General features: G+C 37.0%; 1 protein-coding gene across 1 annotated transcript in view; it reads right to left on the bottom strand.

Annotated features, from left to right (window-relative positions):
* The window catches only part of LOC117400834 (lysosome membrane protein 2-like), a 42,462-nt gene that overhangs the window by 23,090 nt on the left and 3,251 nt on the right, over positions 1–16,121 (bottom strand). The window contains exons 3-8 of the mRNA XM_058990949.1: positions 14,377–14,524; positions 13,321–13,512; positions 11,389–11,480; positions 10,655–10,774; positions 6,650–6,828; positions 6,226–6,344 (exon numbers count right to left, since the gene is read on the bottom strand). Of these exons, the coding sequence (XP_058846932.1) occupies positions 6,226–6,344; positions 6,650–6,828; positions 10,655–10,774; positions 11,389–11,480; positions 13,321–13,512; positions 14,377–14,524 (850 nt within the window). The remainder of the gene's footprint in view (positions 1–6,225; positions 6,345–6,649; positions 6,829–10,654; positions 10,775–11,388; positions 11,481–13,320; positions 13,513–14,376; positions 14,525–16,121) is intronic.

Below are 16,121 nucleotides of genomic sequence, written 5' to 3'. Positions count from 1 at the left end.
TTTTTCCCTCACTGTAATTTACCTGCTTGTTTGTAATTGTAATAAAAAACAAAACCCCCTACAAGAAGATATCTTCGGCCAGCTTTCGGATAGCACTTAGAGTGACCAGCACAGCTCTAAGTTCCTCTGAGTTTAAGTTTTCACCATCCAAGCTGACGACGAGGTAAACGGACAGCCCTTGTTTTATCCCCTGCTGTGTTGGCACTGAACTCTGCTAGAAAAAAAGGGACGTGAAGGACTGCTGTGCTTTAAGTAGTTCATCTTGGGTTGTCTGTCGGGACTATACTATAAAATAACATTTGTTTACTAAGGTGGGTGTACAATAGTTTGTATTACATGCTGGATTGAGGTTGCAGTCTCTTCGGGGGTGTCATGTACATAGGCAGAGTCGCACGTTTCTTTCTTTATATTTTGAGCAGGGGTTTCTTTATTGAGAGCGGTGTTTATTCGAGGGCGGTGTCTATTAAAAAGCTGATATCTGAGTGAGGCGTTAATTCGAGGGCGGCATTAATTCGAAGTAATACAGTATATATATATATATATATATATATATATATATATATATATATATATATATACACACACACACACACACACACAATTTGAACATTTAAAAATGATCAAAGAACGAAATTAAACATTATTTTGCTCTTTGAGAGAATTACTTTGATCAAATTGCGAAATGGAAAATATCATACCAGCAAAGAATGAAACACAAAAGAGACCGTTTCTTCGGTCTTCGGTCTGCTGGAGGATTCCTGGAGCAACTTTACAGCCAAATTGAATTTCAATTGTCTGATAGTTAGTTCATTCCTAATTTGGACCCAAAGAAAACAAACTTTCTCTTCGTACAGCAGGAGCAGCTGATTCTGGGGCTATGCAAGGCTTCATTTTTGTCAAACAAAGAAGTGCTTCTGTGTGCATAAGGGCGAATGTGCAATACTAAATGCCACAGCAGCAAGCCTTGCAAAAACAAATAGTGATTTGTACGTTTCTAAATCTAAATAGTGATATTTTTTTAAATGAAAGCTCATTATGGTTTCTTTATATGTATCTAATTTGATTGAACTACTTTAAATTTTACCTGACGACTTATCTAAATAATCAAAGCAGTGGTTTAAAATTAGACTATGTAGCCCAGTACAGCTCTCAATATGGTTTCTTTTGAAAATGTTGTCATCTCAAATAAAAACCTTTAAGAAGGTTTTCTTTCTGTCAACAAGCAGCCTTTGTCTTTATTCCACAGGCGCGGCACTGTCTGGTGCTGATCGGGGTCTGCAAAATCTGTTTTCTAAAAAGTGGTAGTTCACCTTTCCCTATGATTTTTGAAAATATTAAACGTTTAAGAAGCATACTTTCTTTCTTTCGCGTAAAAAACAATGATTAGACAAACGTGGATTTGATTTTGCAGTTTAAATACTGTGTATACAGTAGTCTTAAAACAATACATTTTTAATTGTGTTAGTTTTTTCCTCTAAAACTGTATTTTCTAAATAACAAGGCGACAACATTACAAATGTTATTTCAAGCTCGCTCGAAATGTAATGTTTGAGGTCATTATCCTCCTAAATTGCTTACCATGACCCCCTCAATGGGTTAACTCCTGCATAAATAATAAATACATAATTAATCAATGACATATCTTACAAATATAAATGTACTTATTTTAAGTTAATTCAATAACTGCAGTGTGGAGTAGTGGTTAGGGCTCTGGACTCTTGACCGGAGGGTTGTGGGTTCAATCCCTGTTAGGGGACACTGCTGCTGTACCCTTGAGCAAGGTACTTTACCTAGATTGCTCCAGTAAAAACCCAACTGTATAAATAGGTAACTGTATGTAAAAATAATGTGATATCTTATAACAATTGTAAGTCGCCCTGGATAAGGGCGTCTGCTAAGAAATAAATAATAATAATAATAATAATAATAATAATAAAAAAAATATATTGTATTAAAGTTTGTCTTTATTTATTTATTTTTTAATTCAGTCGTCGCCAATTATTTTACCCCGGTTTTTCACCCCAATTTAGCATGCCCAATTATTATCTGTATCCTCGGCTCACCGCTCGCAACCCCCCCCCCCCCCCGCAATTTGATCAAAATAATTTGCTCAAAGACTGAAATAATATTAATAATCGTTCTTTGATAATTTGTAAATGGTCAAATTGTGAAATGGTTATTTTTGTCAGTGACTGACCGAATCCTGACTGAGAGTTACTTATTTGCATGCATGCATACATATTTTTATATGTTGCCCTACAATAGTCACATCCATTAAAACAAAATAAAATGAAACAGCTGAGGCAGTAGGGGGCAGCTATGCAGGCAGAATTTACAATTAACCCCATTTTACTGATGTCACTGTATTTATCCTTATCTATACTTACACGGTACATAACATATCTTTGACTTTGAACATCGAAATACTCCACATTTCATAATGACATAAAGGACTTCAGACCAAGGCCAACACCATATTCCCATGAGATGGTCCTTAAAAGATCATCAATATACCAGTACCCTACATTGTAACTGATACCACATGTATATTTAGGTACTGTTATTATAAAATCTGGAATAGGTCATTAACATACTGTACATACAGTACCAGAGTCTAAATTTTAGCATGTTGGTCTGTATATTGCCCACTTCATGGGACTTTTTTTTAAATAAATAAATAAATAAAAAAAACACAACATGTATTTTCTGAATTTACAAATCCTATCAAGAAATATGAACAAACCTTAGTTAATTAGCTTCATCAACAAGGTGTCCATCATTAATAGTTACTCATTGTATAAATAATATATCTGTAATACGCATGATCAACCCAGTAATAAAAGTTCAGATTTTTTCTGAGTTCTGATTCTCTGTTTATTTACGTCTTGTCTGAACAAGGACAGTTATATAAAGGTATTGAGCCAGATCCACTTAGTGAAAGGCAGTTTAACAGGGGCCAAAGAGCAAACACAACACCATTATGAAATCAGCAACATGCCACTAAACACTGTGAACAAGAGGCATTTTCTTCCCCAGCTGCAATGGGTGTTTTTTTTTTTTTGTAGACTAACGTCCATTCAGAACTGAGCTCACCTTAAATAAATTCCCTCTGGCCCGTACCCTCTTCTGACCAGAATTAAGGGGTCATTTTCAGATTGCTTAGTGCTTAAAGTAGGTGCTGTGCACACACCAACTGTATTTTGGTTGCTCTGCACATAATTTTAAAGTGGTATTCTCAAATTGCTGCAACAGGAGTTTGTAAGATTCTGAGCAGTGCAAAAACCATGCAGCAGATCGAATGTAGATGAAATGTTAATGACTTCGTACTGTTTTTTATCATGTTCCTGCTAGCCACGGTGAAAAATAACTAGGATATGGTGTAAATACTGACTGCGTCAGTCTGAGAATAGCACACATCAAGGTGACATGTCCATGTTGCAAACATTCCAACATGCAACACTTCATTACACATTTTTAATTATATTGACTTCTGGCTTCTAGATTTCTAACATACATTTTCAATATGTTTCCACAACACTGAAAATAATAAGTTGCAAGCTGAAATGGCACATTAGAAGTGTTTGTAGTAGAGGCAGAAGCGAATTTCCAAACTCATACAAGCTCCCCAAAATACAGAAACATCATCAAGATAATTAATAATAACAAAAAGTACTACTTAACTCCTCACTTATTCCACACAGAAATACGGATTATAGTTTTTCCAATATACCCGGGTGTAACAGGCTGATTTGGTCAATCTATACTCAGCAGGGATAAGTCACAAAGTCATAACAGTTGTTTTTTTTTTAAAAACATTTTACAAGAACAATACCCCTGAGTTTCTGGATAACCACAGATAGGTGATAAAATGCTATATATAAAAAAAAACCTCCCCAAAGTCAAATATCTACAAAATATGCCTTGTTAGAATATATTATATACAGGGAGGGGTTCAAATACAAATAATTGAGCAGTTCTCAGAAATCGGACCTTATAATTCTATTTGGTTTGCATTGAGATAAATATAACATAATAACAAAATAAAATAACCACATTACACATAGACTTACATGAGTAGTAGGGATCGACAAACAGTAGACTAGTCTCTGTGTCTTTCCTGAACAATTTAATTTGTTTAAATTAAGGTCACTTAAAACCTTAACTAGTAACACCACGTTCTTAATCCGGCAGTTGATTTTCAAATTTATACAAGCTCGCCTCACCAGGATGTCTAATTAGAAAACTCAACAACAGCCTAAATACAGATCAAGTGAACAAAAAAAAAAATTAAACACATTTAACCTCCCACTTATTCCACACACATACAGATTAAAGTTTTGCCAGTGCTTTAACATGGAGCACATTTCTGTAGCATTTGCATGCAAGCAAATCAGTAGCCCACGTGTGAGAATGTTACATGTAGGTGTTTGCATCTCATTCAGGGATTCACAACACAGAAATAGACTGCATACATAAAGAAATGCACAACAAATACACAGCAAACTCAGTGAAAACAAAACAGCACTGAAGCAAACATTGAGTAATACCATAAGGTGCGATACAATACACTAAAACAACTAACCTAGTGACTCCCAATCAGTCAATAGAAATTTACATTGTTTGGGAACCCTAACTGTTAAGGCTCATACCTTTGCTAGTTTAACCAGAGATTGATAAAACATACACATCCCACGAGTACTGAAAACATTGAATCCTTTCAGAAAACATTTCCTGTGACCAGGGATGGAAATAAGACTTGCATTGCATAGCAGTTGCACCCATTCTAGGTTTTATTGAGAGCCTGGTTTGCCACAGTGTAGCTACAGGTAACACGGTCAGGTGTATCTTATTAAACTCATAGTAAAGGAATGAGGCAAACTGATCTTCAGTAGAAAGTCTTATTTCCATCTCTCCCTGTGACACATTGCAATAATCTGAAAATGAAAAACAGAAGTATCCGAGTCAGTTAGGTAAAGTGGCTTTGCATGGCTGCAGATACGTTCTGAACACTTTCAGGACATACATGTGTTTGTGTCTATGTGTGCTGTGTTTATCTGTAGCAGCACACTACAATGTGAATAGTATCTATTACAAAGTACAGAGCCCCCTCTAGTGGTAGAATTCTGAGTTGAAAAACTTAAGGCTTTACAGCCAGCCTTTTATTATGAGCTTTTCGGGTACGAAAAAAAAAACCACAAACATTTTTGGCACAAAATCAAATTCACTAACAATACATACTTCGTTGCAACAAGTCACCAACATTTCTGGAGCAAAATATTTATGGTTTTACAATATAAGAAACAAAGTTCATTCCCAAAACTGAAGCAGCCCAATATATATACCTGGGGATGCGAGGGGTTGATTTAGTAAACCTATACCCAGCCGGGAGAAGCCCTGGATTGAATCAACCACAGACTTTGAGGTGTAACTTCAGGAGATCCACAGATACAGATTGGTTGTTAATGCAAACTAAGGCTGTAAAATGCTCTCAAAAAATCCCCAGTCAAATATCTACAAAAAAGGTTCTCATATTCTGACCTTTAGAATTATTTCTGGTCCACAATATAACATAATAATGACACAGAATAACTATGTTAAACAGGGATTGACAAACAGTAGACTAGCCCGCGTGTCATTCCTAAATGCTTTTAAATTAAGCCTAATAAAAACCTTTACAAAATGTTGCATTATTGTACATAAACCAAACCCAACACGAACTGTACTAATAACACCAAGTAAACACTATTTATTTCAAAAGTATACGTCAAGTAAACTGTTCCAATGCTAATTTGCTAAATTCTGTAGCACGAGGATGCTCAACATCTACTGTATGTTATGAAGTCCATATTTATAAATGATGGGCCTCAGACCAGTTATTTAAATCCCTGATTATATATAAAACATCACAAATGAGCACAATTATTAATCCAATTTACTGAATATCAACAATAACAGTGCATGAAGTACAGTGTAGATTTTTTGTTTGTTTGTCAATTTGGTTTGAATTAAACATGATCTATTTCGGTTCATTGTTTACTATTTGCAAACAATGAACCAAATACTGCAGAAGTGTCAAGCAGTGCTTCTTCAAGACAGCACCCGGCACCCTCGGTCCTAAAAAAACTACGAATTAACCACCATCAAGACTTGGTAATGACCACTGCAGAAACCTGTAAAATGAATATATCGGTTTTCCAAATCAAAACACACATTGTAACTGCTTACCGGGTTAATGTCCATTATCGTTTGATGATCCTCCTTATTTGGATTCATTCCGGCCACATCATCAATGTATTTCTGATCTGCCTGATAAAAATGCGGTGATGACATAATAATTGGCGCACCTGTTACAATAAAAAAAATTTAAAAAAATTATTACAAAATCTAAACCGGGGACAAGGAAATATTTTTTTCTTCTAAATGTCCTGAGTTTTGTTCAGTCTGTACCTTATATTTGTTCACAGGTAATAAGCCAGTTACAAAGAAACAACACAAAGGCCCTGGTCATGGTTCTAATTAACAGCCTTGTGGAAATCGTGACATAACAGTCAAGTGTGTGACAAAGAAACTGGCACCAAATGAAACACTGTGCACTCCTCCATCATATGCATAGCAGCTATTCCTGTAGTCATGATCCGCAAGCTTCTACCTTGCTTGCACACGCTGACGTTTAAGAGCCCTGAACCCAAGCAGTTTCCTGCTGGCACACAGAAGCCAACATTTGCCGGATTTACTGTGATATTGGCAAACACTTCTTTGGGTGGAACAAATCTGTAGGCGGGTATCCCCTTCACATGGACTTCCTTTTCAAATGTAGCATAAAGAGACCTAGAACAAAACAGAGCAAAGTCAGAGCACATTCAAGGTATTCAATACACACATGTGCATAAATAGTGGTGTAACCTTGGGATTCCTCTACATACATGATCATCTAGACAGAATTACATCAGTTGGTTCCCACACCGTTATTCTTTCTGTGCAATGTGTAAATTAATTCTAGTACGAGCGCAACACATGTGTAACAGTAAAACTATAGGAAACTAGTCGAATTGACAAATGATTCTGATAGTGTCATAACTGACAAAGGAATTATTCAAAACCTTTGTTTACAAGAGAGGTAGTGTTCGCTCTTTAGAGAGACTTGTGTTCTGTGTGTTGACAATATGTATAAAAAGACTGTCTGACCCTATTGCACTTAGACACCATACCCAACAGACAGCTCTTAAAGATTTCAAAAGAGGGCTGATAGTAGCAGGCACGTTGTCACAGACGGTTCTGGCACATCCCTTTTGTGCTATAAGTCATTAGATCCTTTTGTATGGAAGGCCTCGGTTGCGTGTGGTTCTTTGATGGACCCAGATTAAGTTAAAATGTGTTTGCCCACTGACGATGGGAATGAGAATGTAGAGATGGGAGCCCAGCTAACAAGATTTAAGTTTTTGCAGGTATCAAGTAAAGACCCTGGTTGCCCACACCTGTGATGTAAACGCTGGTGTTGTGGTGTTCGCAGAGCCACTTCGAGCTGAGCCAGGAGAATTCGAATCTTGCTGGGAACGAGCTGAATTATTAGATATGGATTGGATGCTAGAGAATGAAATACAACACTAATAGTAATGTTGTAGGATTCTGTATTTTGTATCCTTTTGAATAAGTCTGTGTAAGGTCTGAAAAAGAGAGCTCTTGGTATCAAAAGGTCAGGCCGACCTGCTGAAAGTTCCAAACCTCCCTTATCAGGCAAAAACATCTTTTTTAATTAGACTCAGAGCCTCAAACATTTTAATACAGTGAGAACATAATGGCAAAATCTATGGAGCACAGTTAACATGCCAGAAACAAATTAACTAAAATAGGTTTGTGTTTCTACTATAGTAAGAAAAAACAAAAGTATTTAAATAAAACAACTGTGAGATTTTAAAAATAGCCTTAAGTAAATGCAGGAAGATGTTAGTCTGTATCCAAATATAGCAGTCCTAAGTTTTAATATTCAAGGTTGCATTTGCTAAGCAGGTGCCCAATTAAAACTTAACCTCTTGCCTTCTGTGTATACCAATGGAGTAAAATAATTACAATTTATAAAAGAGACTGCTGTCTTAAAGCTAAACACAGGTATTCTAGAATAATTCAAACAGAATACACACTCTCTCCCTCTTCCTCAGCTAAGAACCTTGGAGTCACCCTGGACCCCTGCCTCTCTTATTCCCAGCACATCTCCACTCTGGCACGCACTTGCCGATTCTTCCTGAGCAACATCCGAAGAATCCGACCCTTCCTCACCAACTATGCTACCCAGCTCCTGGTCCAGGCCCTGGTACTCTCCCGCCTAGACTACTGCAACTCCCTCCTGGCTGGCCTCCCTGCGTCCGCCACCCGTCCGCTCCAGCTCATCCAGAACTCTGCTGCCCGCCTGGTGTTCTCTCTGCCTCGCTTCGCCCACGCTACTCCACTACTCCGCTCGCTCCACTGGCTCCCGATCACCGCTCGCATCCAGTTCAAGACTCTTGTACTAGCCTACAGATGCCTTGACCAGTCTGCACCCAGCTACCTCCAGACCCTCATCTCTCCCTACACCCCCACTCGACCTCTCCGCTCCGCCTGCACTAGAAGACTAGCTCTACCACCGCTACGCTCCCCTGCCTCCAAAGCCCACTCCTTCTCCACCCTTGCTCCGCAGTGGTGGAATGACCTTCCTACAGATGTCAGGACTGCCCAGTCCCTGACCACATTCCGGCGCCTCCTTAAGACTCACCTCTTCAAAGAGCACCTGTAGAACTCCTCTGTTTGTATCCTGGGACACTATCACCCTTCATGTAAATGTGCTTTATTTTGCTCTTATCAGCCCCTATTTTACTGCATTTAATCCTGTACTTCAGAATACTGTAATCTGCCAAGTTTTTAACCTGTAGTACTTTGTATTTAATCACATCCTGATGTAACTATCACTATTTAATCATATCCTGATGTAACTATCACTATTACCTGCTGTATTATTGAATTGTGGTTTGTCAAACTTGTACTTTACTTGAACAAAAGTTATTGTATTTCTTGCTCTTATTGTATTACTTGTATTGTAATGCTTGAAATGTTTTTGCTTACGATTGTAAGTCGCCCTGGATAAGGGCGTCTGCTAAGAAATAAATAATAATAATAATAATATAAGTGTAAATGTTTTATTAGAACAGAGGAAGTGTTATCTTTGAATACAAGATAATAAAGTGTAAACAATGACCCTGTCCACACTACATAACCGATCTCGAGAACCGTACTCGAAATCACTAATTAATACAGCTCAAAGCATCCACACTGAAGTACCATTTCATGTTTAGTCAGGCTTAATGCGTCCACACACCATTAGAATAGTTCAGTTACAATTCCCAGCAGCGCAACGAACCGTGGAAATTAATATGATAGTATCCCACCATGCACTGTATTTTATTTTAAAATAATGTGTTATGCCCCATTTTAACAGAGGTCCATATTGCATAAATGAAATATAACAAGTATCGTGGAAAAAGTAAATCCGAACACACACAAGTAGGGCTTGAAGATTTCAGGTTTTATTTTTAATCAGGTGAAGTCCCTTTAAACAAATTGAGACGATTCTTTTTCATAATTAAACTCAGAAAAAGCTGTTAATTACAAAACAATTTTTGTTTTTACCTTCATATCTTGCCTGAGCCTAATTCTGGTCCTCTTAGTTTTATTTCAAACAGAGCTGACAAATTACGTAATTTGTTCATCCCCGATCCTACTTTTAACTCGCATTTCATTTTTGCAGTTGCCTAATTTAACGTTGTGTTTTTGTTATTTTCCACACTAGTATAACAGAGATGTCCCGACAGATTTTTTGAAGAATAAAAATGAATAACTAGTGCAGAGTGTACGCTGATAGCAAGTCCTTCAGGCACCTGCTCTGAGTATTTCGCCAAACATACCACAAAGCTTTTTGGGATATTGGAGGATACACAAAAAAATGTAGTTTGGGTATTACAGCGTCCACACTTCTGATAAACCGCACTACCTGATGTGATCTAATTAGAATCGGACTCGAGACTACCTCCTGAGGTGGTCTCGAGTCCGGTTCTCAAGTACGGTATTAAATGCTGCGTAGTGTGGACGCAAACCGTATTTAGCACTTTTAAGCCGGCTTAAATGCAACTAATACAGTTTAAAGGCACAGTGTGGACAGGGCCTGTATTTAATAACTTTAGTACACAGTGGACCTACTGAAGGAAAATAACTAATTTTGTGACCTCTTTACCTGCTCGTAGCAATGCTGTGCTGGGCATGAAAAAATAGGTTTTGGCAGTTGAAGCGGGACTTCCATAACAAGATGCACAACTTACTAATGTGTCACAGTGTCAGTGTGGCAAACAACCAGAAGCACAGTAGTGACAGAGGACTACTGAGAGAAATTCTTCAACAGATTTGCCTGAAGGAATCAGAAGTACTCATTAAGGAACAGTCTTGTATCCCACTTAAACAGTTCCCAAAACCTGGCAGTCTAACTGCTCAGTCAAAGCTGTGCCATACCGGATGCTTGTTGTGGTCCAAAAACCAATTAACCATCTCAAGGGAGGCACTTCCATGATTGTGTCCAATCCCCTGTATGTTATCCAGCAATTTAATTGTAATTGTAGGTCACAGTTACACCCACCTGCACAAATCTGATGAGAAAATGTAGATTGTTTCATTCTTTGTTATGAGTGGGTGAAAGGAAGCTGCATCGGTCCCATTGATCATATTACACGTCTCGGAGGTCCACCAATCCAGCGAGCTAAAAATGAAATGACTTCAACTTAGCATTTGTTCTGTTATGTGAATAATAACCATTGAACCCTTAAATTAGACAGAGACAGGATGTACACAGGCTTGACATTGATAAATGGACACTGGAATACATTTAGGGTTTCATTTAGTGACTACTCAGTGAGTTACTCACACATTTAAAACAAAAAAAGACACAAATTTATAGTAGCTTTTTAAAAAGACCAAAAAGTTAAAAATATGCTAACTGTGTGAAATGCAAAAAACAATCACTTATCTGTATCACAGATGTTTGCTTTATTACTTGGTACTATGAGGATATGGGCAGTAAAAGTGAAATGTAATCCTGCTTAGTGAGAACATGTTTCAAAAGGGATAGGAACCTTGAGACAGCCTAAACTACAGCAATAAAGAAAATTAAACAAATTAGGCTGTGTTTATGAAAAGGCACATGCAGAGAAGACTAAGCTATAGAGACATGTTTTATACAGAAACCAAGGAATTATATTTTAGAAATGGCACTTTCTGTTTAAAAAAATATATATCAAATAAAAAGGCATAAATCTAGCTGCATTAATTTATTTCAAACAAACAGTATAGCGACGAGAGCAGAAACAAATATACCTTTCACCTCTCCACTCAACTATTCTGGCAAAGTCTTTATAGTCCTGTTCTCCAGTCAGGACGACATATTCACCATCATCAGTGGTGTTCATCTGGGAAATCAACAGATAATAGATCAGGTAATCGTACTATATGATTGTGCAAATAGTCTTGTATACAGTAGAGAGTGACACGGGAATGAAACTTCAGTCCTGTCCCATCCTGTTCTGGCAAAAATGTTCCTGTCCCATCCCATCCCGTGATATACAGAGATCAACTATTATTTGGAGGTGCAGATATTTTTCTATTCATGTATAAAATTAGGTTTTATAGGGTTTTGCATTAAACACTACCGGTATACTACTAGTAATTTGTTTTTAGTTTTTGTTTTTTCAGAAAAAAATACAGTGCAAGCACAATGTCTTTATAAGCACAATGTGCAAAATAATGATTTAATATATAAATTTGGTAATATAAAAACAACTGTTTAGAGTTTTGTGCTGCAGTTTCAGTTTCTAAACCTGTTACTAAGCAACCCGGCTCAGAGACAGTATGTCAGTGAAATACAGTATTACGAACCATTCATTCATTAAAAAAATAAACAGCAAAAAAAAAACAAAAAAACATGGTATTGAAATAATATTTCATAAACGTTCAGGGAGTATTCATCATTTAGTTATTTATTAAAAATCGTAGTATTATACATACACCTTCAAGGTAGCGCCGTAGCAGAACCTCCAAAATAGTAGCTGCTACGGCCAAATGGTACCTGTTGGCATCTCTGCATTATGATTGGGGGTAATATTCATAAAAACCAAAAATGTGCACATCCTTAATATACTGTACATATGTATATAGAGAGAAATATGTTAAATACATGCCAGTAGCAATCCACAGCGTTCAGTTATTCTGCTAGTATCAATAATTAATGTTTCAATATTGTTAACTAAAGGACTGACACAACTATACAATTATGGGTAATATGAAATATTGTAAGTATCAATCTGTGTTAAACATAAGGGTTTTTATTAACCATTCCGTGTTGCCAAGACGCTGATTCTCATCGGTCTCTCTCCGAGTTTGATTCGGAGGCATACAGCTCGAATTGATACGGGAGACAATCCCTGTTTTCTCTCTCTATGTCAGAGACATCACTACATGATTCACATTCATAAGAGGTGTCTGAAACTGATCAAATTAGGTTACTCTCACTTTCACGGTCAGCCATACTGGTAGATGCAAGTAACCTGCGGGTATCTCCCTCTGTGACGTCACAGTCTCCTGGCCCCGAACCAGGAAATGGAGATCGCTCTCTGTGTATTTCCGGGTATTATTTGATTAATTGTAGCGCGATTAAACATAATTTGGTAAAATGAATGTGATTATATGTTCAAGTGAGACCTGTTAATATTATGTTTTATGTTTATGGTAACAGTCATATTCCCTGTCATCGGCTCTTCCTGTCTGCTGGTGGCAGAGTAGTCCCGTTCCTTCCCATTCCCAGAAGCTTAAATCCCGTTCTTGCCCGTCCTGAGAGCTTTATGTTTTTTATTTCCCGTTCCCGCGAGCTTCACTCCTGTACCGTCCCATCCCGCAAAATTTAACACAATTGTTTTCTCATACCGCAGGAATCCCGTGGCTCCCGTCTTCATGTCACTCTCTAGTATACAGGACTACATGTGCTTGTAAATTTGAAATCTATTACAAATCAACATACAAAAAGGTGCAAGGGTTAATATATTAAACCAAAGGAACGACTATATTTTCACAGAAAGCTGTGTGTAGTATAAGCTCAAGTGCCTGTTTCACAATTACACAACTGTAGTTTTATATCCAAATCCATTAAACACTGTATAGATTACATTGTTTGGTTTAAAAAACGAACAGCTGAGTTATTCACTGCAGGTGCCAGGTTCTTGTAAATATCACAGTGAGTTCAGACATCAGACTTACCTTATAAAAGAGGCCAAAGTATTCATCAATGTCAGGGCGAACTTTGTGAACAACAGCAAGTAAAGGATCTTTGTATCCCCAGAGTAGTTCATGTACAGTACGGGTCACAAACAGACCTATATTTTGGGACTTCATGTATGATGATATTAGGTTACTTATCAATGGGTGAGTTTTAAACTTTTCAATCATTGTCTGTATGAAAAATAAAAGAAATTACATTAATTATTCTCTATCCACAAAATACAGGCTTTTTTTATTTATTTTTTTTTTTAACAATGAAACATTATATACAGTAATTGGATAAAAAAAACAGAAACATCTTGCCTTATGACTGCCCTCACATGACTGATTCATGTGCATGACCAGATTTTTTTTTTAATACTTTGCAGACTTTTCACTCTATTAACAGTGTTGTGTAACTGAATGAAAAAAAAAATAGTCATGGGGTAGTGGGATATTTTGTAATGCTCTGAACAGCTGTGAATCTAAATAGCGATGCCCTTTAACACTGTATTAGTCTGCTTCTGTATTCCACCAGATGTGATTTATTGACTGCTTATTAGCATTACTAAGCATGTGCATCAATAAAACTAAATTTCAATATTGAAATACATGTTCCTGAAATCTTGAAAATCAGTATGCAATAAGAAGCGGTCTACTGAACAAATAGCCTTGTGACAATAGACCAGTTGTGTCTGGCCAAGTCACCCAGCATGTGAGCACAGGGTACAGTATAAAAGAATGGCTGCTTTCATTCCAGACCGATTTCAAAAGTTAACATGAACCAGTCTAAATGTCTGGCTATTGAAAGGAAAGAGCAGAATTGTAAGGACTGAATGACAATACGAACATGTCAGACAGGGCGATTGCAAATACCATTTATGTTGCTCCTTTTGCACTTGCGCCAGGACAAACACTTGGAATAAATACAAATAAAAAATGTCCTGTTTTCTTATTTGACGAAGGCTAAAGGTCTGATCCACTTTTTCTCCAAGTTTTCAACAAGGTTACTATTATGCAATAGACAGGCCATGGTGTATGTTGTTGTTAACTTACTATAGCAGGAACATTAACAGTTCTGATTGGATCATCTTCTCGGCATCCCACGGACATCTCAGGCACAAACACATATGTCTTGGGCATGGTGGCTGATACTTTAGTGTCATTGTCAGAAAATCTCACATTCTCCTTTGGCCTGAACTCTCTAAAAAAATAAATAAATAAAGAATTCATGCACTATGTAGTAGGGTTGGACGATAATGACATTTTCAGTTATCAATTATCGGCTGTAAATTATCACGATAATCATGATTATCGGCTGAAAAAATAACATATGTAAAATGTCTTGGAATTTATCAAATTTAAAGCTATATATACTTGAGCAATATGACAACTGCCTCTGCGAGTTTAGAAGAAATAAAAGTAGACCATTTTCAAAAAGACCAGCATCTTTAATAAAAGTTATGAAACAATGGTTGGTTACAAAAAAGCACAAATAATATAACCAAACGTTTGTTTGGTAGCTTTTCAACTTTTGAAATATAGGCTACTTATTAAAAAAAAGTGTTTAAAAAAAAAAAAAAAAAAAAAAAAAATTATAAATTGCGATTAAAAAATATCAGCTTTTGAACAGTTTCAGCACTGAGTCGACTACGTTGCGGGGTCACTATCAATCCACATCCACTGAACAGCCTTTCAGACGGAACGCTCGTGGCTGGCAAACACAGATACTTGCAAGCTAACATGGAAAGATGTGGAAATGACTGGGCATGCATCTTCCACCAGTTTAGTGGATCAACCTCGATAGCACTGTCAGGTAAGCTGAGATATCCGAGAATCTCACGCTGAACAGCTTCTGACACAGACAGGTTTCTTGCAAGTACTCCAGGTTTTATCTTCTTGATTTTGACTGCCTGTTTCAAAAGTGAGGTTAAGCCTCCCTTGGTTTTCCTTTTTCTTGAGGTAAGCAAAGTGTGCACAGATCACGTGTTGCGCCTCGCGCAGACAGTTAAGTCCTGTCTTACTGCTTCAATGCAGAGTTACTGTTACACACAAGCATATCATACTGGGTAACGGACAATAAATGATTATCGATAATTATTTTTCAACGCAATACAATTATCGATGCAAAAACATTATCGATAATATCACGATAATCGATTATTGTTCCAACCCTACTATGTAGACTATTCTCCAACACGTGCCAATGAATACATGCAAAACAACTGGAGAGCATCGTCCATTTTTTCTAAAGAGATCAGAACCCCTCCTTCAATGCATGTGTTTTAAAGAGCAATCCGTTTCACAAATACAGTGGTACCATACTACTAGTTTATTATAAATACAGAATGACTGAGTGGGCCATTTGTTTTTTTTTTTTTTTTTTTTTTAACTCTAGAAACGTTAAAATTACCAAGATGTTCAATGTAGCACCAGTCTTGGTAACACAGTAATATGTGCTTTAAACACTAAAACATGATTTATGTAATAAATAAAATGTCATGACTTTGTCAGACTTCGTTGTTCAATTCCCTTTTTACCACTAGCAACATGTGCTTCTTCCTAATATAAATATCTGTGGGAGTTTTGGGGATGTGAATAGCAATTTCTGCAAGACGAAAGGTTCCTAAAACAATCTGATTCACTTTTATTTCATCAGCCAGGCTATGTGGCAATGAGCACTTTATAGGCAGTCCGTTTTAATGTTACAAAACCCAGACATGTCGAAATATGTAAGAAGCTATTCTAAAATTACTATTTGCACAATGCAGCTGATGGTCGAGACTTGTGTAACTGTCTCA

The sequence above is a fragment of the Acipenser ruthenus genome, chromosome 2 (assembly GCF_902713425.1).
Source record: "Acipenser ruthenus chromosome 2, fAciRut3.2 maternal haplotype, whole genome shotgun sequence".
Lineage (NCBI taxonomy): Eukaryota > Metazoa > Chordata > Actinopteri > Acipenseriformes > Acipenseridae > Acipenser > Acipenser ruthenus.
The sequence above is the reverse complement of the archived record's forward strand: the minus strand, read 5'-3'. Positions and strand labels throughout refer to the sequence as shown.